The following is a 22,469-nucleotide window of genomic DNA, read 5'->3' on the forward strand; positions in this document are numbered from 1 at the left end:
TTCATTTTAACGCGCCTGGAAAGAAAAGGGGGAAGAGAGAGAGAGACAGAGAGAGAGAGAGAGAGAGAGAGAGAGGGAGAGAGAGGGAGAGGGAGAGCGAGAGAGGGAGACAGAGACAGAGAGAGAGGGAGGGAGAGAGAGAGGGAAAAAAAGAATCGCGGATTTGGATGTTGTTATTTTCTGATGTTCCAAGTCCGTGACGTCATATCCACCTGCTGGGTAAACAACGTTCGTTGCAGAACCCCTTCACAGAATTTGGGCAGAAGTAGTTAGTTCAGACTCGTATCGCTTAGCGGCAATCCGTATCGCTTTGCATGGCAAATGTAATTATGCATTAGTTTTAGCTGAAACTGTGATAGGAGAAGGGGGGGGATTTTCAGAAAGCTTAAATGACTAAGAGGACTAATTGCAACTCGAACAGTAGCTCTCCCATTTCAAGTGTCTTCAATTTTTTTGTTACGCTATGGGGTAGCCTATACTATTGAGCCATATCCTCGTTGTAAGCAAATGAAATGCTTAGAGTAATAAAAGATGTTTTAACCTGGACTACAATAAGTTTGAAAGTTTCAAGAGGCCGTTTCAACATAAGGTGGATGGTATAGTTTTAAAAAGGCAGGTGTTGTGCCTTTTTTTTTTTAAACTGCGTCCACAATTTATGATATTTTGGTCAACCTAATATTATGGATCATTTTGTTTGCCAAGGATGAAAAAAGAAACGTTCTCGTGCATATTCAACTGCTTTAGAACCGTTTTTTGGAAGAAACTCTGATTTTCTCTTGATAAACTTGGATTTTCACTGAATATGCATACTGTCACTGAAATCATCAAGATATTAGAGTAATTAAAATCTGTCAATTGCCCCTGCAGAGGAGAATTATCATGGGCCAGTTTAATAGTCCAGTTAACACTCATTGAAAAGCAACATTAATTTAACCTCAAGAGAAAATATTTTAAGTGTTTTTGTCCTTGATCAAGGTCTGAAAAGCATAGCCCATTCCATTATAAACGACATTTAATTTATCACTGGTGCATCTTGGAGGAAGGAGGACTGCTGAGCGCTCCGAGGCCTGTTTCTTAGTAGAGAGCGCCACCCTCTGACCACAATAGGTTACATATTTTATCCCATATCACAAAATTGTAACGATAAACAATAACACAATTTATAGAGAAATGTTCAGCCATTAATTCACTATTGATAAAAAGAATCTTATTACATGCGGGGTTTTTTTTAAATATACTTAAAAGGTAAACAAGCATGACATTTATCAGGGGACACTAACTACAATGGACATTGATGCAGAGTGACACCTGGTTATCATGGGGAATTGAGTCAAAAACTGTATGAAGAAGTCCTGTCATTCACCCAAAGTCAAATAAAAGAACTTCAGTCATTGCATGGCCCACAAATACACAACTGTGTTCAATGAACCTTGGGCCAGAAACCATGAAGCCAAAGATACATGTAGCTGTAGGCTGGGCCATACACTTAAGTCAAACGCCAAGAATGTTGATTCAGAAACATCCAACCCTATCACCTCTGTCAAACACACACACACACTAAAATACACCATCAATCTGACTCCATTTAGGCTAATTTAGGGTGGATATACACACTTGGGCATTGAAATGGATGTGTAATAAAGATGTTCCCAGAGTAAAATCAAAAATGTCAGTCAACTTTTGACATTTTCCTTATGATTTTAAATGTTTTAACATTTAATAAAAGAAATAATTATTCATTGTCTTGATAGCAGACAATCAATCACGAATTTGTGCTATAGAAATAGGTAACTTGGTAAGTAACTCGGTGTACATTTCCGTGCCAATTCTATGAATTTTGCAGAACAATCAAGTGTTTAGGTTTGATGGTGCTCTCCCATTTTGCTGCTGGCATGCTGGTGATGTATAGTGGATTAGGCCTCGACTTCGTAGAGTGCAGATACAAATTAATCCAGGATCGTTATCAGTTACATAATAGCCTCTCCACGTGTACTCGTGCATACAATGAAGTAATTAGCTTTCTGTTAATTAGGTAATTAAGCAAATGAACAGAAGCTCCTCTCAATTTCCAAAGGGGATGGCTTTCATATGCTGCTTTCCCCTGCTGCAGGGGGCACTGTCATCAGCAAATGAACAATAGAGGACTGGCATTCAACATGTAAGAGCACTTCTCAGGATGGCTCGGGGATTATGACTTGCAAGGGTTTTATATATGTTTTAATATATATGTTTTAATTGTGGGCTGTGTAAAAGGAAAAGAAACCAGGTCATGATACCTTGAATGTGCAACATTCTGCCATTTAATAGGGCTATATGCCCCTCTTAGGCATCAGATAAAATTTCATTTGCTTATATTATCTTGCAATTTGTTATGCATCCCATTATAAAACATATAACCTATGCAACCTGTGTGAACACAACATGTGCCAATTACATTTGTCAATGAAATGAGTGAAATCCACTTTATTTTGTCATTGTATTCTGACAACGAATTAGTTCTCTTCATTTAACCCATCCTATTGTATAGGAGCAGTGGGCAGCTGCAGGGCCCAGAGACCAACTCCAGTACCTTCTTTCCATTGCCTTGGTCAGGGGCAAAGACAGGAGTATTAACATGCATGTCTTTTTGATGGTGGAAGGACATCGGAGCACCCGCAGGAAACCCAGGGAGAACCTGTGTCTGCGTGGGTCCTGGGTTCGAACCCAGGACCTTCTTGCTGTGAGGCAACAGCGCTAACCACTGTGCCCAATCATCTACATGAAACACAAAAGCAGTGGCCAATATTTTGTACCTCGTCTAAAATACATTAGTAGCTCTCTCTTACAATTACAATAACTAAACTTATAGTGTCCCCACTATAGTAAAGTGTACACTTAGTTCTCAGTGCAGAGGTAACCGTGAAATACAGGAGTAATAGCTGGTGCAGGTGAACAGTAGGTAAGCCTGCTATTCACCTCGCATTTCACTGCACCAAATTAAACTTCTATATGACTATTATGTCATTTCAGTCGTACTCAAACTGCTAACCTTTATGTGCAATGATGATGGAGGCTACAGTAAAGTGACCTCCAGAATTGTTCGCACACTTCTAAAGAGCAGGCAAACACATTAAATAAGCGTTGCACATAAAAGGCTTTGTTATATAGGGCCTACGTTTCTCGAGGATTTACCGTTCACATTCCCTCTGCTGGTTATTATCATTACAGGTAAATCGTCATTTTATCTCCATTATGTCATGTAGCCTTGATCGTTAAAAAATTTTTTTAAAAACAAACAATTCTTAAATCCACTCCTGCTTGAACACTCCTACTGTGAACCTTAAGTAATGTATAATGCAGCTTTGTTTGAGGATCTCTCTTCAGACTTATCCAAACAAAGAGAGACCATCACAACACCTCATGAGCTCGGCCCCTGCGTATAAAGAATAATTTGTCATGGAAATTTATTCCACAACATCTAGTTAATTTCAGTTTTAGAATAGCAAAGGTCCGAGATGTGACAGATGCAATCCCATGGCGTGTTGATGGGACTCTAAACAAATATATCCACCTTTAAATGGCCTACAATCACAGAGCTCTATTTATTATTGCGCCGATGATCATTTGAGATCATTCCAGATGTGTCGCCGCGTAAAGACAGATGTCACTATGGCAAATCATATTCATAACATCTGCACCCAGGGCGCATAGAACATTTTGAGAACAAATTTTTCATAAAGCTTTAACCGGTTATTTTTTGCCCGGTGCGGGATTCGATACGGGGTGTACTGCACCACAAGGCGACGTCACTACCCGCTCGGCTAAATGCTCAGACCCATTATCTTGGGACTAACGTGTGTTATTAGTAGTTTACAGTCGTCAACCTCCCCGGAAGCGCGCCCTCGCGCTTTGTTATTCCCGCGCTCCGAAGAGACTTCTGAGGATCTGCACACTTCCAGATTCCACCGCTGCCACCAGTGTAACCGGTTATTTTCTTGCCCGGTGCGGGATTCGATACGGGGTCTACTGCACCACAAGGCGACATCACTAACCGCTCGGCTAAAGGGTCGGACGCGTTAGCTACGGACTAACGTGTCTTATTAGTAGTTTACAAAGCCTTAATTATTGTAGAGAGGCGCTTCTATGTATACCAAATAAGCGTGGACTGTCCACCCAGAGATTTCCAGCAGGCCGAGTTCATCCCAACAAGCCAACCCCTCTTAAAGAAATCTGATGGGATAAGGAGTAACAATATTAAGAGAAGATGAAGAAAACCACTTTATTTTGTCATTGTATTGTTACTATGAATTGTAATCTTACAACGAATTTGTTCTCTGCATTTAACCCATCCTATTGTATAGGAGCAGCGGGCAGCTGTAGCGCCCGGGGACCAACTCCAGTTCTCCTTTCCATTGCCTTGCTCAGGGACACAGATAGGAGTATTAACCCTAACATGCATGTCTTTTTGATGGTGGGAGGAAACCGGAGCACCCGGAGGAAACCCACGCAGACACAGGGAGAACATACAAACTCTACACAGAAAGGACCTGGGACAGCCTAGGGTTTGAACCCAGGACCTTCTTGCTGTGAAGCAACAGTGCTAACCACTGGGCTACCATTGCCGCCCCCTATTAAAACTACAGCCTTCACTGGGACGGGAGGTATATTTCTGAGAAATTTTGTCAGTAGGCTACAATGTGCTTGCTTACAGAAAAGCAGGTTGATCAGCAAAAACTGTTCGGAGCATTCACCCGTGAATTTTACAACTGGCCTTTGGGGTACATGTCAAGCAAGTTGGAACAGTGAACTTTCAGACATTCCTTTGCAGCGGCACACACGCAATCCACGATGAAAGTGATCCCTTCAGGTATTCCTGTTGGGACTTCTAACAGGATTCCAGTTTGTGACGGTTACCCCAAATCGGCAGGTTTCCAAGTGTAAAGGGGCAGTCATACAGTATCAATGTTGTATAAAGCACCTTTTTTTTTCTTTTTAAATATTCTGACACTACAGGCCCTCCTTCAGCACATCCTTAATAAAGCATGCTCATCATTCACGGCCAAATTTTTTAAAGTCACTGTTTGATATGTAAATCATATTTCACAACATAATTCTGTGTGTTGGTGATTTTGCACATTTAGCTTGAATTAGAAAGAGGACGTCTTATAGAAGTTATCTTACTGGATGGGTTTGCCCTCCCATAGCTTCCGTGAAGACTTCTTATCTGATTGTGCATGGAGGGTTAAGTGTCGGATTTACGGGTTTGAAGTATTTCCAAGAACTCCAAAATCTAGACTGATGAAATAGTTTACTGAACATGTGCCGTTGGGAACCTAAAAAGCTGAACATCCTGTCAGATTAAATATGACAGATGCGTATCCTCATTTAAGGCACACCTAGATAAAACGTTGTACACATCTAGGAAATGAACATGCATGAGCATGACACAAACTTCACTTGGATATAGGTCAAACTTATAACTTGTTGACACATCACAAGCATCTGGTTTCTTTTGGCTTCTAGATTTTCAGAGATCTGAGATCTAGAGCTAAAAAACTGGTTCAATTGTTTTGGTGGCAGTCAATTCTAAATTTGCTTCATTGTTAGACCTAAATTTGATAATCCCTTGCTACGTGCCACCTTAAAAAGATGTATATACTGAAAGACACTCTCTCCATAATAGTACTCATCATCAATCAGTCAACAGTTGAGCAACAAAATGGTGAGACAGACACACAATAAATTCAATTAGTTTTTCACTTTATTATATCCTAAATTGAAGACAACAGTTAGAGCATGTCAACCACTGTGTAAAGGTAACTCAAGAGGAGTCAAGGTGGCATCAAGCTGATCTTGAAATTGGGCAGTCTTTCTTTGGCAGCTATCTATCAATTTCATCATACTGGTGCGCTCAAAGGAAACAGTCTTTCACATGCTATAAAACACAATATGACAAAATGAGTTGTTTCTTGAAATCTGCAACTTATACTAATGGACTAATGGCTGTTTGCCACTACTATATATATATATATATATATATACACACACACACACACACACACACACACACACACACACACACACACACACACACACAGATCAGCCAAAACATTAAAACTACTGTCAGATAAGCGAATAACTTTGATTATCTCGTTACAATGGCACCTGCCAAGGGGTGGGACACATTAGGCAGCAAGTGAAGTCAGTTCTTGAAGTTGATGTGTTGGAAGCAGGAAAAATGGGCGCAAGCTTAAGTATCTGGGCGACTTTTGACTAGGGCCAAATTGTGATGGCTAGATGACTGGGTCAGAGCAGCTACAAAATGACAGGTCTTGTGTGGGATGTTCCCAGTATGTAGTGGTCAGTACCTACCAAAAGTGGTCCAAGGAAGGACAACTGGTGAACTGGCGACAGAGTCATGGGCACCCAAGGCTCATTGATGCATATGGAGAACAAAGGCTAGCTAGCTCATCTGGTCTGATCCCACAGAAGAGCTACTGTAGCTCAAATTGCTGAAAAAGTTAATGCTGGCTATGATAGACAGGTGTCAGAACACAGTGCATCACAGCTTGCTGTGTATGGGGCTGTGTAGCTGCAGACCAGTCAGAGTGGCCATGATGACCCCGTCAACTGCTGAAAGCACCTACGATGGGCACGAGTGTCAGAACTGGACCATAGAGCAGTAGAAGAAGGTGACCTGGTCTGATGAAACACGTTTTCTTTTACATCATGTGGGCGGCTGGGTGCATTTGTGTCATTTACCTAGGGAAGAGATGGCACCAGGATGCACTATGGGAAGAAGGCAAGCCGGCGGAGGCAGTGTGATGTTCTGGGTAATGTTCTGCTGGGAAACCTTGGATCCCGGCATTCATGTGGCTGTTACTTTGACATGTACCATCTACCTAAACATCATTGCAAACCAAGCACACCCCTTCATGGCAACAGTATTCTCTGATGGCAGTGTCCTCTTTCGGATAATGCACCCTGCCACACTGCACGCATTGTTCAGGAATGGTTTGAGGAACATGACAAAGAGTTCAAGGTGTTGCCTTGGCCTCAAATTCTCCAGATCTTAATCCCATCAAGCATCTGTGGGATGTGCTGGAAAAACAAGTCTGATCCTTGGAGGCCCCACCTTGCCAATTTACAGAACTTAAAGGATCTGCTGCTAACGTCTTGGTGCCAGATACCACAGGACACCTTCAGAGGTCTTGTGGAGTCCATGCCTCGACAGGTCAGAGCTATTTTGGTGGCATGAGGGGGACCAAAACAATATTAGGCAGTTGGTTTTAATCTTTTTAGCTGGTCAGAGCTATTTTGGTGGCATGAGGGGGACCTACACAATATTAGGCAGTTGGTTTTAATGTTTTTAGCTGATCAGTGTGTGTTTGTACACGTGTGTGTGTGTGTGTGTGTGTGTGTGTGTGTGTGTGTGTGTGTGTGTGTGTGTGTGTGTGTGTGTGTGTGTATATATATAAAATGGCAACAAGGACAGAGTATGACAAACAAACAATATGTACTGGTATAAGAAAGTACATGTGTACTACACATTTAAGTGAGAGTACAGCATTTGTCTTGAAGGTAATGAGTGAATTTGCCAGTGTGACTTAATTAATGCAAATAATAGTCTTACTTCCAGTATATGAATTGACTGGAGTGGATCATAAAACATCCAACTCTCATATTTAATGAGGCAAAAATGTTTGGAAAACCAAAGCCGACAGGTCCGTTACAATCATCTTGTCTCCTGAACATATGCTGTAGAATAATACCTAGGATAACTTCATGAAGGAGAGTTGGTGTGTTTAGAAAAGTCAGTGGTCTATGTCTCCAAATGTGGTCCTGATTTAAACTGGATACACAAATAAAACGGTTATCAAAACACAGTGAATTCATCACATCCTTACAAGTGGGACATAGTCCATACAAGCAAAACACTTTTCATCAGTAGGCTACAAATTTTCTCGAATGCTGAAAAAGAAAAGAAATAAAAAGTGCTTTGGCACTGAGCAGGTCAAATGATTAAAAACTTCTCCGAAGCTAGCTCTCTTAAGGAATATGAGATGTATCTGAAAAGTGGTGAGGTTATGTAACTGCTACTTCTACACCAGGGATCAACTGTTAGGTCCATATGCTGTGCAGAAAACAAGGCCTTGACAGCGGAGTTGTGCAGCTCAGTACAGGAAGTCAGGACTGACAAGCTTGCAGACAAAACTCAAATCCATCTGACATAGGTCTTACAGAATTCCAGAGCTAATGTAAATGTCTAACTGAAAAAAGGCATCCGTCGTTTGAATTTATAAAAATATATTGCTCATATTGCATTAATAAATGCAAAATATTGTTCTTGATTAAGATGTGGACAAAGCCTAAAATCCAGCTAAGAAGAGTTCTGATTCTGGTTTGATAAAAAAGGGAGGAAAAGTGCATCACAAACTAATGTCTTGAACGTCCTCCTTCAAAAGCATGATGTTCCTTGTGTGCTGAAAAAAAAAAACTAATTTCAGTTACATTTGTTATTGACTATTGGTCATTTATACATACAGAGGAGGGTATGTTCTTCACAAGACCATAAAGGACATGACTACGAACTTGATTTTAATGTGATATTGTGGATTTTCCTTTTCATTAAATGCATGCAACAAGATCCACACATTAAATGAGTGACATTGGACTGTGTCCAAAAAAATATAAAGTTAAAAGCCAATTGCAACCTTGACCCAAGCCAATCTAAAACAACTTTTTAGATCAGTTGTCCTGCATTTCAAATAGATTTTCAGTAAAACAAATGCATGTTAAAATAGTGTGAATAATGCAATGGGTATACTGCATACAATATTTAAGCAAAGTGGATTATCATTGGAAAACAGGCTGGAAATATTTCAAATACACCCACCTAATCTACTTGCAGTACTTGTATTTTTACACCAAAGTCCGAGACTGTAACTTGAAGCATTGGTCAACATCAAGTCCTAATTTATTAAATTATCTTAAAACATCATTCACTTAAAACATTAATTTGCAGTCAATGGATTAAATGGAGAGGTCCATGCTCCATCAGTTTGTTAAAAAATGAATTTGACTTGATTGAATGCTGGGCAATATGGCCGAAAATGTTATCGTGTATCAGACGATGTGTTGACACAATACACACAAATTACTATTTTTGTCAAATTTGAAGGTTTACTTTTTTGCCCATGAATGAAAGCTAAATACTCAAGAAGCTTAACTTTAAATAAAACATTTTTTTGAGTTCCAAATCATGTCAATTTCCTAAAAAAATGCATAATTACTTTAAATCAGTGTTATAATACAATTAACAGTGCCTATCACGCAGTCCCCACACTGCACCGGGACACTCTGACAGCATCATGGTCCACATAATTCCTGCATATAGGCAGAAATTACAAGTCTTTAAACCTGTTATGAGGACATCTAAGAAGTGGGCCACTGAATTTAAGGAAGATCTTTATGTGTGCTTGGACTGTACTGACTGGGTGGGATGTCTTCAGGTCTGCCACAAACAGTCTGGTTGAGTACACTGGGGCTGTGATGTCTTATGTCAGCTTTTGTGAGGGCAACAGTGTACCATCATGCGCCGGGGTTAGTTACCATCGACAAACCCTGGTTTACAGCTAAACTCAGACAGCTTAGGTTGGAAAAGGAGGAAGCGTTTAGTAGTGGGGACAATGTCCGGTTTCAAAAGTCTAAATCCAGGTTTAGCAAGGCGGTGAGAGATGCTTAACGACCATACTCTGAGAGACTTCAACAGCAGTTCTCAGAAAACAACTCAGCCTCTGTCTGAAAGGGCCTCAGACAGATCACCAACTACAAACTTAGAGCCCCCGACTCCACAAATGATTTGTGCCTGTCCAACAATCTGAGTGAGTTCTATCGCCGATTTGAAAGACAATGGGACTGTCCTGACAGCATCCCCTGTGACTCCATCCCCCAGCTCCTGACCACCAGCTCTTAGTCCCCCGCCTAAGCAGGGGCCCGAGCCTCCCCACAACTACCCACCATAGAGGCCCCCACCTCCCCTACCACAAGGACGTCTCTCTCTATCCTGGAGAGGGACAATAGCAGGCTGTTCAAGAGACAGAACCCCCACAAAACTGTTGGACCAGACTCTGTCTCTCCTTCCACCCTGAAGTACTGTATTGATCAGCCGTCTCTGGTGTTCACAGACATTTGTAACACCCCACTGGAGACATGCCATGTACCAGCCTGCTTCAAGACCTCCACCATCACCCCCTTCCCCAAAAAAACAAGGACCACAAGACTTAGTGACTGCAGACCCATCGTCCTGACCTCTGTGGTAAAGTATTTTGAGCGCCTCTTTCTGTCCCACCTTAAAACTATCACTGACCCACACCTGGATTCCTTGCAGTTTGCCTAAAGAGCCAACAGGTCTGTGGATAATGCAGCAAACATGGAGCTCCACTTCATCCTCCAGCACGTCACCAGCTCTGTAGGAACCTACACCAGGATCCTGTTTGTGGATTTTAGCCCCGCCTTCAACACCACCATCTTGTATCTGCTACAGGACAAGCTCTCACAGCTGCATGTGCCTGTCTCCACCTGCAGGTGGATCACCAACTTCCTATCTGAAAGGAAGCAGCACATGAACCTGGGGAAACATGTCTCTGACTCCCGGACCATCAGCACCAGTTCTCCTCAAGGCTGTGTCCTTTCCCTTCTACTCTTCTCCCTGTATACAAACAACTGCACCCCAGTGACCAGTCAGTCAAGCTCCTGAAGTTTGCTGACCACACCACCCTTATTGGGCTCATCTCTAGTGGGGATGAGTCCACCTACAGGTGGACGATTGACTATCTGGTGACCTGGTGCGGCCAAAACAACTTGGAGCTCAATGCTCTATAGACAGTTGAGATGGTTGTGGACTTCAGAAAGTACCCAGCCCCACCCGCCCCCATCGCCCTGTGTAGCTTCTCAGTCGACACTGTGGAATACTTCCACTTCCTGGGCACCATCATCCCCCACGACCTCAAGTGGGAGCTGAACATTAACTCACTCACCAAGAAGGTGCCACAGAGGATGTACTACCTGCAGCAGCTGAAAAAGTTCAACATGCCAAAGCCAATGATGGTGCACGTTTACACTGCCATCACTGAGTCCATCCCCACCTCTGCCATCACTATCTGGTAGGCTACTGCCACTACCAAGGACAAGGGCAGACTGAAGCATATGATTCGCTCTGCTGCGAGGGTGATTAGCTGCAACCTACCATCCCTCCATGACCTGCATGCCTCCAACACACTGAGGCAAGCAGGAAAGACATGGTTGATCTTTCCCACCCAGGCCATGGTCACTTCAAAACACTCCCTCTGGCAAGAGGCTAAGGTCTATAAAAACCATAACCTCATGCTACAAGAACAGCTTCTTCCCTACAGCAGTAGGCCTTTCTAACAAGCCACCAGACACACATAGATCCAGACATTGCTGCCCACCCACCCCCCACCTCCTTTTGTCTTCCCTTCTGTGCTCTCTTTATATGGACACCCAGCATAAAAACTGCACTACCCCGTACATAACTCTTATTCTCTAAATAACTTCTTAAAATTCTAATTTTGCAAATACAGTTCCTGCCACCCAGTGCCAGGCATCAGAGGCAGCCATGTGGTCTCATGTTCAACTCTGAACTGGGGTTGATTGCACCTTATTTTCATTTTTATTGTATTTTATCTTATATATATAATCCAGTGAGTCAAGTAAGTTCTTTATGAGACAGTACAAGCCTGTTTCATGCCGTAAGCAATCATCAATGACACCGGCTTGTACTGTCTCATAAAGAATTTACTTGACTCACTGGATTATTTTGCTCCTTATTTGTTGAGCACTTTCCCTACCATTGAGTGTTTCTTTTAACAAAGTTTATATATATATATATATATATATATATATATATATATATATATATATATATATATCAAGATAGATGTAAGAAAAAAAAACTTTAATACATAGCAGAACTAGCTCGTTTCATGTGTCACTCACTCATCAGCTGCCAATGTGGTTAAACTATATTTAAATATTTATATCCATCCATCCATTATCCAAACCGCTTATCCTGCTCTCAGGGTTGCGGGGATGCTAGAGCCTATCCCAGCAGTCACTGGGCGGCAGGCAGGGAGACACCCTGGACAGGCCACCAGGCCACCACAGGGCATATCCAAACTAAGAACACATATATCCAAACTAACCAACAAAAGTAACAAGACTAACAAGTACCAACATGGGTAACAAGGCCTGAGATAAATTCTCCAAATTCTTCAAGAAATAGTGAGTAACAGCCAGGAGGTTGATAGAGTATCACAATCTGGACTAAGCCGAGTCTATTCACGGCTGAGGGAGATGGACTCAGAACAACAGCGTCAAAAGATTGTAATTTAGGTTCAAGTTTAGAAGTTAAATTGAAAATAGACTTAAATATTAAGGCAACACCCCTATCTTGTTTTTTTTTTTGCTTTTTTTTTTTTGCTTTTTTTTTGCCTGAGCTACAGGTGGGGAAGCTCCATATTAAAGGTAGGAAAACATTTGGTTTCAGCCATGTTTCACATAACCCAATCATATCAAATCTATGTTCAACAATCAGATCCTTTATTACTAAGGCTTTAGTATACAGTGATCTGATATTTATGAAACCAAATTTAAGTGTCTTTTTGAAATAATCAGTAGTAGACAGAACTTTAGAGCTATCAATAGGTGAAATATGAATTGGAATTAAACACCTTGAATTATTAGCTGACAATTTTGACAACCTATGCTTTTGACAATAAGCGGTCACACTTTTGATAACATTAGATAATAATAATAAATGATAATAATAATACATTAAACTTATATAGCGCTTTTCTAATGTTTGGTTCTATAGTTTATTAGTTACTTTGTTGCACATTTCACCACCACCAGTGGTAGGAATGATTATTAGATGATTGTCAGTCACACATTTAGGAGAAGAGAGCTTGGGGGCAATACAGCAGGGTAGGGAGACAGTATCAGTGTTATAGACCAAGCTGTGTATCCAATAATCTATGCTATGAGAAATAATTATTTGTTTGTTTATTTATTTATTTATTATTGTTTTTAACTTTGATCTTTATTATTTACTGTTGATTTTCCCCTCTTGCACCAACATACCAAGACAAATTCCAGTTATGTTCCTGTACTTGCCAATAAATCTGATTGATTCTGATTACTGCAGAACAATGTAAATGAAGTAACTCTCAAAAGACAAGAAGGAATTATGTTGTCTTTTCAATACATATTTAAGGCTGAATCTCTAAAGTTTGCAACTTTTCTCAATTAATAAATAGTTAGCATATAAAGCTGGACCACAGAGTCAGATTACATAATACTAACTGGCATCTTCACCACCACTGGAGACAGTCTCCTGTCTCTGTATACCGGTGTTTAAAATTTTTTTTAAAAAATTACCAGCTTGCATATCCATTGGTGCCACAGCAAACATATATGTGTTGGAAAAACTCCAGAAGGAAAAACTATTAAAATGTTATATCAATATGACAATGCTTCTGTTGGACAGTCAACATTACTGTAGAACAGTGTTACAATCTAGTTTTAAGTTTGTAATTTACTAGACTACCTGCATTATGATTAGCTCTAAGGATCCAGTTTTTACAATGGTAGGACCCACTCAGGGCAGAGCTTATGGCACGAGTGGCAATGGCTGCTACATCTTGTCTGTAGTCCGGTAAAATCATTACCTATATCTCACTGTCACCTAAATCAAATTATATCAGAATTACCTGTCCAGCAGAATGTCCATATTGTCATAACATTTCAAATGGATAAAATAATAATTAATTTACGGAGGCAAATCCCGGCTTTAAGCTTTGAATAAGAATAAACTGGGGTGGCATGGTGGTCTATTCCGTCACCTACCAACACGGGGATCGCCAGTTTGAATCCCCGTGTTACCTCCAGCTTGGCTGGGCATCCCTACAGACACAACTGTCCATGTCTGTGGGTGAGAAGCCGGATGTGGGTATATGTCCTGGTCACTGCACTAGCGCCTCCTCTGGTCGGTTGGGGCGCCTGTTCAGGGGGGAGAGGGAACTGGGGGTAAGTGTGTTTCTCCCACATGCTATGTCCCCATGGTGAAACTCCTCACCATCAGGTGAAAAGAAGCGGCTGGCGACTCCATATGTATTGGAGGAGGCATGTGGTAGTCTGCAGCCCTCCCCGGATTAGCAGAGAGGGTGGAGCAGCAACCAGGATGGCTCGGAAGAGTGGGGTAATTGGCCAAGAACAATTGGGAGAAAAGGGGAGGGGGGATAAAAAAAAATCCAAAAAAGAACAAGCTGTAATATTAGCAGGTAATATCTTTTACAACAGCTTATTAAAATCAAGTGAATTTTGATTTATAATCAAACATGTCCAATTGCTTGGACAGTAAATACTTTATACATTAAAAGAGCCATGCAGTCTTCTAAGGAAATGTGTATAAATTATGAGCGAGTCAACAACCTCTAGTTACAGAGCTTTCCTGTGGCAGGTATGCTTGCTTGAAGTGAAAAGCAGATGTGGCGGTCAGATTATGTGATAAAAAGTGACGGAAATATTTTTCTAGCTTCTCCAATACCTTTCAACACTCTTCTGTTTTCTTTTAAAGGGGGCGCCTAAAAACCCAACCAGCATAGTGCTGGTTTGTGCCAGATAGGCAAAAATAAGAAAGAAGAAGATGACAAAGAAGACAAAGAAGAAAAAGAAGAAGAAGAAAGCCAGTTTATTTTGCCATTGTACAGGTTCCAATGAAATTCATCTTCTGCATTTAACCCATCCTATTGTATAGGAGCAGTGGGCAGCTGTAGCGCCCGGGGACCAACTCCAGTTCTCCTTTCCATTGCCTTGGTCAGGGACACAGACAGGAGTATTAACCCTAACATGCATGTCTTTTTGATGATGGGAGGAAACCAGAGCACTCGGAGGAAACCCACAGACACAGGGAGAACATGCAAACTCCATACAGAAAGGACCTGGGACGGCCTAGGGTTTGAACCCAGGACCTTCTTACTGTGAGGCAACAGTGCTAACCACTGGGCCACCGTGCTGCCCCCAGCAAGGGTATGCAACATTCCTGGAGATACTGCAATAACAGGTCGACGTGTGGAGTAGACGGAGCAAGTCCCTAGTCCACCTTCCTGTTACAAAAATCAAGTTAGTATATGATCCCCGGGTAGGGGACATATCAGATCTTAAACTGATAAGAACAGATATTACACCTGATGTTAGCCAAAAGGCCGAGAAGTGAGCACCATGTGTACCAATAAAGCATCATGTGTACCAAAAGCTTGGTAAACAATGGAAACTGGTGAAACATATCTTTTACATGGCCTAATCCCAAATGAAAAAGCTATTTTAATTGAGACATCCTCAACAAGGAGGATTACAACCACTTCTGCCACTCTATCGGTCACTCTTTGATCATCAGCTGACAGGTATTGAAAATATCATTTGCTGCCAGCACTCCATTTAAGTGGTTTTCTCCACCCTTGTCAGTATGCAATACAAGGTATGCTGACGGGGCCAAATAGAGTGCAACCAAATGTTTGCGTGTCAGCCAACCAAACCACCACCCAATAGTCTACGAGGTAGCTCAACTTAGGCAATAAAGCATACCGGTTATGTGATTAGCTGTGCCATTATCATTCATCTGCAGGCTATTACACATGAGGAACTCTGCTACTGTCATTATCGAAAAACATTAGGTATCTTTATTTCAAAACCCAGGAAAATGTATTCAAGATAATTACTGATATAATTTTATTGCTTCACACTCCCTCGATTGCTGACTTTTTAATCAGGGAATCAGATTTTAATATGGGGAACATCATAGAACCATAATTTTTTGCCTTTTGTTGGCTGGATTGTATTTATTTTACAGCAAACACATCTTTAGATATATTTTCCCCCAAATTTGAACCTTGGATATATTGGTAGCAATATGTCATTTACTAATCCATGTACATAGATTGTATGCAGCTTCACAGGGTGTGTATGTTTGTGCCAATTCCATTATATTATTTACATGATTGGTACCCAATAATCTAGGTCAGTATACTAACTCACCCATGCTTTTATTCATACTTTACAGAACAGTGATTTAATGAGAAATACTCCTTACAACTATTGCCAGGATAAATTGGGGAATAACCTCCAGGATTGACAATTTGGACAATCATGTTTATCACTGCAGGAAGGGATGAGGTTTAAGACATTAATGACCCTCCCTAGAGTGTCATTAACTAACTAGACAGGACTGACCCATCACAAATAAAATATAGTGTTGTGCTCTTTGTTGTAAAAAATCCCTTTGAATAATGAGCCCTTCTTGTTCAAAAATGTGCGCACACTGCACACCACAAAAAAAAAAATTACAAATATCAAGAACAGATGAAAGTTAATGACCCTTATCCAAGATCAGCTCCTTCTTTTTCTTTTTGGATTTTTCCCCCTTTTTCTCCTCAATTGTACCCAGCCAATTACCCCACTCTTCCAAGCCATCCCGGTCACTGCGCCACTCCCTCTGCTGATCTGGGGAGGGCTGCAGACTACCACGTCTCCTCCGATACATGTGGAGTCGCCAGCCGCTCCTTATCACCTGACAGTGAGGAGTTTCGCTAGGGGGACGCCGTAGCACATAGGAGAATCACGCTATTCCTCCCAGTCCCCCCCCCCCGAACAGGCGCCCCGACCTACCAGAGGAGGTGCTAGTGCAGCGACCAAGACACATACCCACATCCGGCTTCCCACCTGCAGACACAGCCAATTGCGTCTATAGGGACACCCAACCAAGCAGGAGGTAACACGGGGATTCGAACCGATGATCCCCATGTTGGTAGGCAACGGTATAGACCGCTACGCCACCCGGACACCCATAGCCCCTTCTTTTTTGAATAATGAGCCCTCACTTACCTACAAACCTGTACAATTCTTAAATCCACTTTTCTGTTAAGATAACGCTCTTACCAAAGTCCAAATCTTACCCTAATAAAACGATCACTGGCATTACACACGTACATTACACATGTTGTATTGAAAGCTTCACCTGTTTTCTCCATTTCCAAATTCAAAAGGTGCAGTAAATGTTACGAGACTGAGATGGACTGCCATACTTACATTTATAAAAAACTGCTTTAAAAGATATGTGGGGGAGTAGCTCATAGACTTTTCCCAGGATATTAGCTTCGCTAGCAAGTGAAGCATCCCCATTCCAGACTTGAACAACATCTTCCCGATCACGGACACTTACGCTGACACCCACAATCTCATCATCTGGAGAGAGAGAGACAGAGAGAGAGAGAGAGAGAGAGAGAGAAAAAAGAGACATGACAAATATATTAGCAACGTTTAGACTGAATAAAAAAACTTCTATCATATAATACACAGTTTACAGGGGTGCTTTATGTGATTTTTCCCCTTTGTATATTACTGACAGAAAAAAAAACAACTACTCATGGGTGCCCCTCCTCAGTGTAATACAGACTTATGTAATACAGAAGTACTCCCCAGACTTCTGTATTACATAAGTGCCGGGCTAGCTGATAGTTCCTGTTGTTGTTTGTGGTTATGATAGGGACTTCCTGCAAAGGACAACTGTCAAGGACCCACTATCCACCAACTTAATACAAACCTGAGGCACAGTAATCTGCAAACTGCTCCCCAATAGTAGCAAGTAACAATTCTTTCCAAACTGCAGGCTGAAACCAGAGGATGATAGAGAAGCCAATTAGCAACGCAGTAACTGATAATAACTGATGAGGCTTTGGTGAAGGTGAGAGGTTTTGGTGAACAATACCTACAGTGCTTTCTTTTGGTATTTTCATCTTCCATACTCCCCCTTTAGCGTTACTCTCTTCCTCCCTGTTGTGTAAAAATAGGAATAAAATAAAAAGACAGGCTTTATCAGGTAATCACACTTTTCTACAAACGGAACTTGAATTGAAAGAGAAGGACGACAGTAATAACCTGTCATCTGTTCAAGCCACTCATTCGTAGTAGGGCTGTGCGATATGACAAAAATCTCATATCCCAAAATAGATCATTTCTTATCCCGATAACGACACATATCACGATGTAGCACATTTTCTGTAAATCAAATTAATAGTTTCTGGTCCATGCCCCACAATCGTGTGTGTGTTGAAGGGCAGCCCCGCTCTCGCTGGACCACTGAGAGCAGAGGAGAGTAAAGCAACCATAAATGACTGCAAAACACAGTACAAACTCTCACACTGAGCTGAAATTAAGTGAGTGCACATAAATTAGGTGAATAACATGGTCATGCATGTTGGCGCAGTGGTTAGCGCGGTCGCCTCACAGCAAGGAGGTCCTGGGTTTGAACCCCGGGGTTGTCCAACCTTGGGGGTCATCCCAGGTTATCCTCTGTGTGGAGTTTGCATGTTCTCTGTGTGGGTTTCCTCCAGGTGCTCCGGTTTCCTCCCACAGTCCAAAGACATGTAGGTCAGGTGAATCGGCCATACTAAATTGTTCCTAGGTGTGAATGTGTGTGTGTGTGTGTGTGTGTGTGTGTGTGTGCCCCCTGTGATGGACTGGCGGCCTGTCCAGGATGTCTCCTTGCCTGCCGCCCAATGACGGCTGGGATAGGCTCCAGTATACCGCAACCCTGATTGGGATAAGTGGCTTGGATAACGGATGGATGAATATGGTCATCAACATGGTCTCTACTGCGTTTTGCTGTCAGTTACGGTCGCATTGGTTTCTCATCCCCTCTCCTCTGCTCTCTGGTTTCACCGCAGGCGAGGCTCAGCCCCTCCACACATGCCACCCAGCAGAGAAGAGGAGAAACAGACAGTGGTGGAGAGATGGAGAGTTGACAACTACACTAGTTGAGTTACATCAAGTGCAATAAAAGTTTCGTGAGTAAAAAGCCGATAAGAGTAACTTATTAATGTAATGCACACAAAAGTTGGACAGATGCCAAATGATGAAAAATATTACCGTAAAGAGTATGATTTGCGACAACAAACAATAGAGCATAATATGAAATGATAGATGTTTCTATAATCACACGATATATAATTTCATATCATACAGCCATAATTCATAGATTAAATATGATCAACGTTTAGCTTCACTGGCAAGACATACCACAGAGGCCTCCTTTCTCCACGCATTAAGTGATAGCTACATCTCAGAAGCAGGGCTGTGACTGGAGGGATGTTGTTGTATACGCTCCAGAACGTCTATGCATGCACAGGACAGAAAGTAGAGGGTGGGCAATTACAGCAACAACAAAAGTTATTGACCTTCCTTGAAAGGAATGCATCAACTTTTTAATGTTCAAACTTTTATTTGCAGGCTATGTGTAGTGAGCTGCAAACAGTTGGACACAGCAATTTTAGCTCTGCAAATCCAGAATTTCTGTTATTTGCAACAGAAAAGCCATAACATGCAAAGCACTCAATACAGCACACAACAATGGGAAACACCCTCAACTCATTCTTCACTCTAATCCCATCTGGTTGCAGAAACAGCTCAAAAGCCTAGAAAAAAAGCCTGCTTTGACAGAAATGTTATCCTCTCTGCCATAGCAGCTTTAAATAAAGCATCCCTATGGTAATTCTTGTCCATAGGGATGCTTTATTTTTATTATTTTTTTATTTCATATAATTTGTACCCATGTTCCATCAAATGTCATGCATGTTTGCACATAATACATGGTAGTACCTGTGTAACTGTATGGAGGTACAGTGGATATAAAAAGTCTACACATCCCTGTTAAAATGGCAGGTTTTTGTAAAGTGATAAAATGAAACCAAAATAAATAATTTCAGAATTTTTTTCCCACTTTTTTTCTCAAACAAACATAAAAAATAAAGTGAAAAATAATCAAACATTTTATGGGGAAAAAGAAAAAAGAAAATACAAAACTTAGAATAAACTGGTTGCATAAGTGTGCAAACTCTTTTATAATTGGGCATGTGGCTGTGTTCAGAATTAACAAACCACATTCAAACTTATGATAAACAGCAGTTAGTATACACCTGCCACCAATTAAAGCGACTCTGATTAACCCAAAATAAAGTTCAGCTGTTCCCGCTGGATTTCTGACATCTTCTAGATTGCATTCGACTGCAAAAGCCACGGTCCGCAAAAAGCTTACAAAGCATGAACGGGATCTCGTTGTTGAAAGATATTGATTGGGAGAGGGGTACAAAAGAATTCCCAAGGCATAAGATAGACCATGTAACACACTGAAGACAATCATCAACAAATGGAGAAAATATGGCACAACAGTGACAATACCAAGAACAGGATGCCCCTCCAAAATTGATGAGAAGACAAGGAGAAAACTGGTCAGGGAGGTTGCCAAGAGGCCTTCGGCAACATTGAAGGAGTTGCAGGAATTTCTGGCAAGTACTGGTTGCTCCCTACATGTGACAACAACCCCGTGTTCTTCATATGTCTGTGCTATGGGTTAGGGTGTCAAGACGGAAGCCTTTTCACATGAAAATAAGCAACCAAATTTTGCAAAAAGATCCATCCAGTCTCCCAAAACCCGGTGTGAAAATGTGTTGTGGTCTGATGAGACCAAGGTTGAACTTTCTGGCCATAATTCCAAAAGGCATGTTTGGTGCAAAAACAACACATCATATCAGCAGAAGAATGCCATACCCTTGGTGAAGCATGGTGGTGGCAGCATCAGGCTTTGGGGCTGCTTTTCTTCAAACGGAACTGGGGCTTTAGTCAAAGTGGAGGGAATCATGAATAGCTCCAAATACCAGTAATTTTGGTGCAAAACCTTCTGGCATCCGCTAGAAAGCTGAAGAAGAATTTCCCCTTTCAGCACAACGACCCAAAGCATACATCCAAACCAACAAAAGGAATGGCTTCACCAAAAGACCCAATGTTCTGGAATGGCCCAGACCTGAATCCATTTGAACATCTGTAGGGGGTGACCTGAAGAGGGCTGTGCACAGTAGACGCCTTAAAATGTTTGTCTTTCACTCTATTTTTATAGGTTTCTAATTAAAAAAAAAAAAGTGGAACAAGTTCTGACATGATTTATCTTGGTTTCACCTTTTTTACATCACAAACCTGCCATTTCAACAGGGTTGTATAGACTTCTTATATCCACTCTACATATGCTTAAGAAAGAATATGTATAAGAAAGAATGTAAAGACTGGTAAGTTGATGGGGACGTTGGAGATGGCACCAAATCATACCTGGACAGTTTGCACTGTGTAGATCTTCTTCAAACTGGACTCACATTCTGCTGCTGTCGTCCCTGGTAATGACCTGAAAAAATAAAAACAAAAATAAACAAAACACAACATGGCAGCGAATGACACTGGACACATTCAGCAATTACACGAGTCATCCATTCGGCTGGTCAAAAATAGTCACATTTTGAAACATTCACCAAACTAAAAAAATAAAATAAAAATCGCTTGTGTGCACACGCACGCGTCTGTGCGTGCGCATGTATCTGTACGGTAGCACTTGTTTCTTGTACAGTTGAACAAATTAAATAGAAACCCGTTTTTATTCTGATTTGTTTGTTTTTGGGGTTTTAATTGTATGGGATGTTTAATGTACATTGGGTGTATGCTTCAGTTTATGCATTTTACTAATGCTTATTTGTATTCTTTGTTACCTATGTTAATGTAAGGTTTGTCTATTTTGTCTTTCAATGTAAAACGCATTGAGCTTGTAATGAAATGTGCTGTATAAATAAAATTGCCATTCTACAGAAGCCATGGCGTTACTAGCTTAGTAAAATTACATGGTGACAACATATCAAAAGTGGGTTAACTTGCTGAGTTGCAGCAGAGGTCTTATATCACTCCAAATGGATCACTAGCAAATCGATCCGAGATACAACTTGGCATGCATTAAGAAATGCATCCGACAGAGTTGTTGCACATTTGACCAACAGCCTATTATATCGATGTTTCACATGTATTGTGCACGAGTTGACAGGGAAACAACTAGCGAGCAGGCTGTCGTCATACTGACACATCAAGGCCTACGGAGGGTATGGCCTAGCACCTATTGTCACCATTTCAACTCCCATTACCCCCGCTGCTATAGTCTTATCCCTCGTATACACCATGCAAGGCGGACTCGGGACGCAGTCGCCGGTTTCTTCGAATATGGTGATTACCGGTCAAGCCAAAACGTCCAGGGGGAGTGCAGGGCCAGCGTTGTGGCGTCTTCGCGGTGGTTCTTTGTGATGTTTTCCAACTCCTTTTCGTCGATGTGGATATCGTTCTCCGGCGAGACCGCCGGCTCGCTCGGTGCACCGCTGTCCATCTGCAGATCTGCACCTACAGGAACGGCCATTTCTGCGTTTTGTAAATCTACGGTTGTGCGGCCTGTGTTGGAGCTTCAAATGCGTAGAGAGGGAGGAGGGGGGGAGGTCGCCCGGGTTTTCATCCCGAGAAACACCGCCGCTTTTCCGCCTACCCTCCGATGACGCTCC

The 22,469-nt window shown here is 41.6% G+C and overlaps 1 protein-coding gene and 1 non-coding gene across 2 annotated transcripts; both read right to left on the reverse strand.

Annotated features, from left to right (window-relative positions):
- Window positions 1–5,748: 5,748 nt before the first annotated feature.
- On the reverse strand, window positions 5,749–22,469 carry LOC130106883 (eukaryotic translation initiation factor 4E type 3-like). The gene is made up of 7 exons (XM_056273184.1): window positions 22,152–22,469; window positions 21,211–21,283; window positions 19,132–19,226; window positions 17,826–17,886; window positions 17,657–17,723; window positions 17,143–17,298; window positions 5,749–8,462 (listed from the first exon to the last, which is right to left on the reverse strand). Exons 1-7 carry the CDS (start codon window positions 22,328–22,330, stop codon window positions 8,416–8,418), a joined length of 678 nt encoding a protein of 225 aa, XP_056129159.1. The 5' UTR covers window positions 22,331–22,469; the 3' UTR covers window positions 5,749–8,415.
- Window positions 15,085–15,275, reverse strand: LOC130108555 (U2 spliceosomal RNA). The gene has a single exon (XR_008809895.1). It is a non-coding gene; the product is annotated as a U2 spliceosomal RNA (small nuclear RNA).

This window comes from Lampris incognitus, chromosome 2 (genome assembly GCF_029633865.1).
Source record: "Lampris incognitus isolate fLamInc1 chromosome 2, fLamInc1.hap2, whole genome shotgun sequence".
In the NCBI taxonomy this organism is placed as follows: Eukaryota; Metazoa; Chordata; class Actinopteri; order Lampriformes; family Lampridae; genus Lampris; species Lampris incognitus.

Bases quoted from the DNA above. Each gene is read 5' to 3' on its own strand.
- LOC130106883 (XM_056273184.1), bottom strand. From the start codon at position 22,330: ATGGCCGTTCCTGTAGGTGCAGATCTGCAGATGGACAGCGGTGCACCG. The intron at 17,724-17,825 runs GTAGGTATTGTT...CTCTGGTTTCAG, and splicing joins AAATACCAAAAGAAAGCACT to CCTGCAGTTTGGAAAGAATT. The intron at 8,463-17,142 runs GTAAGTATGGCA...TTTTTTTTTCAG, and splicing joins TAAAGCAGTTTTTTATAAAT to CACACAAGGAACATCATGCT.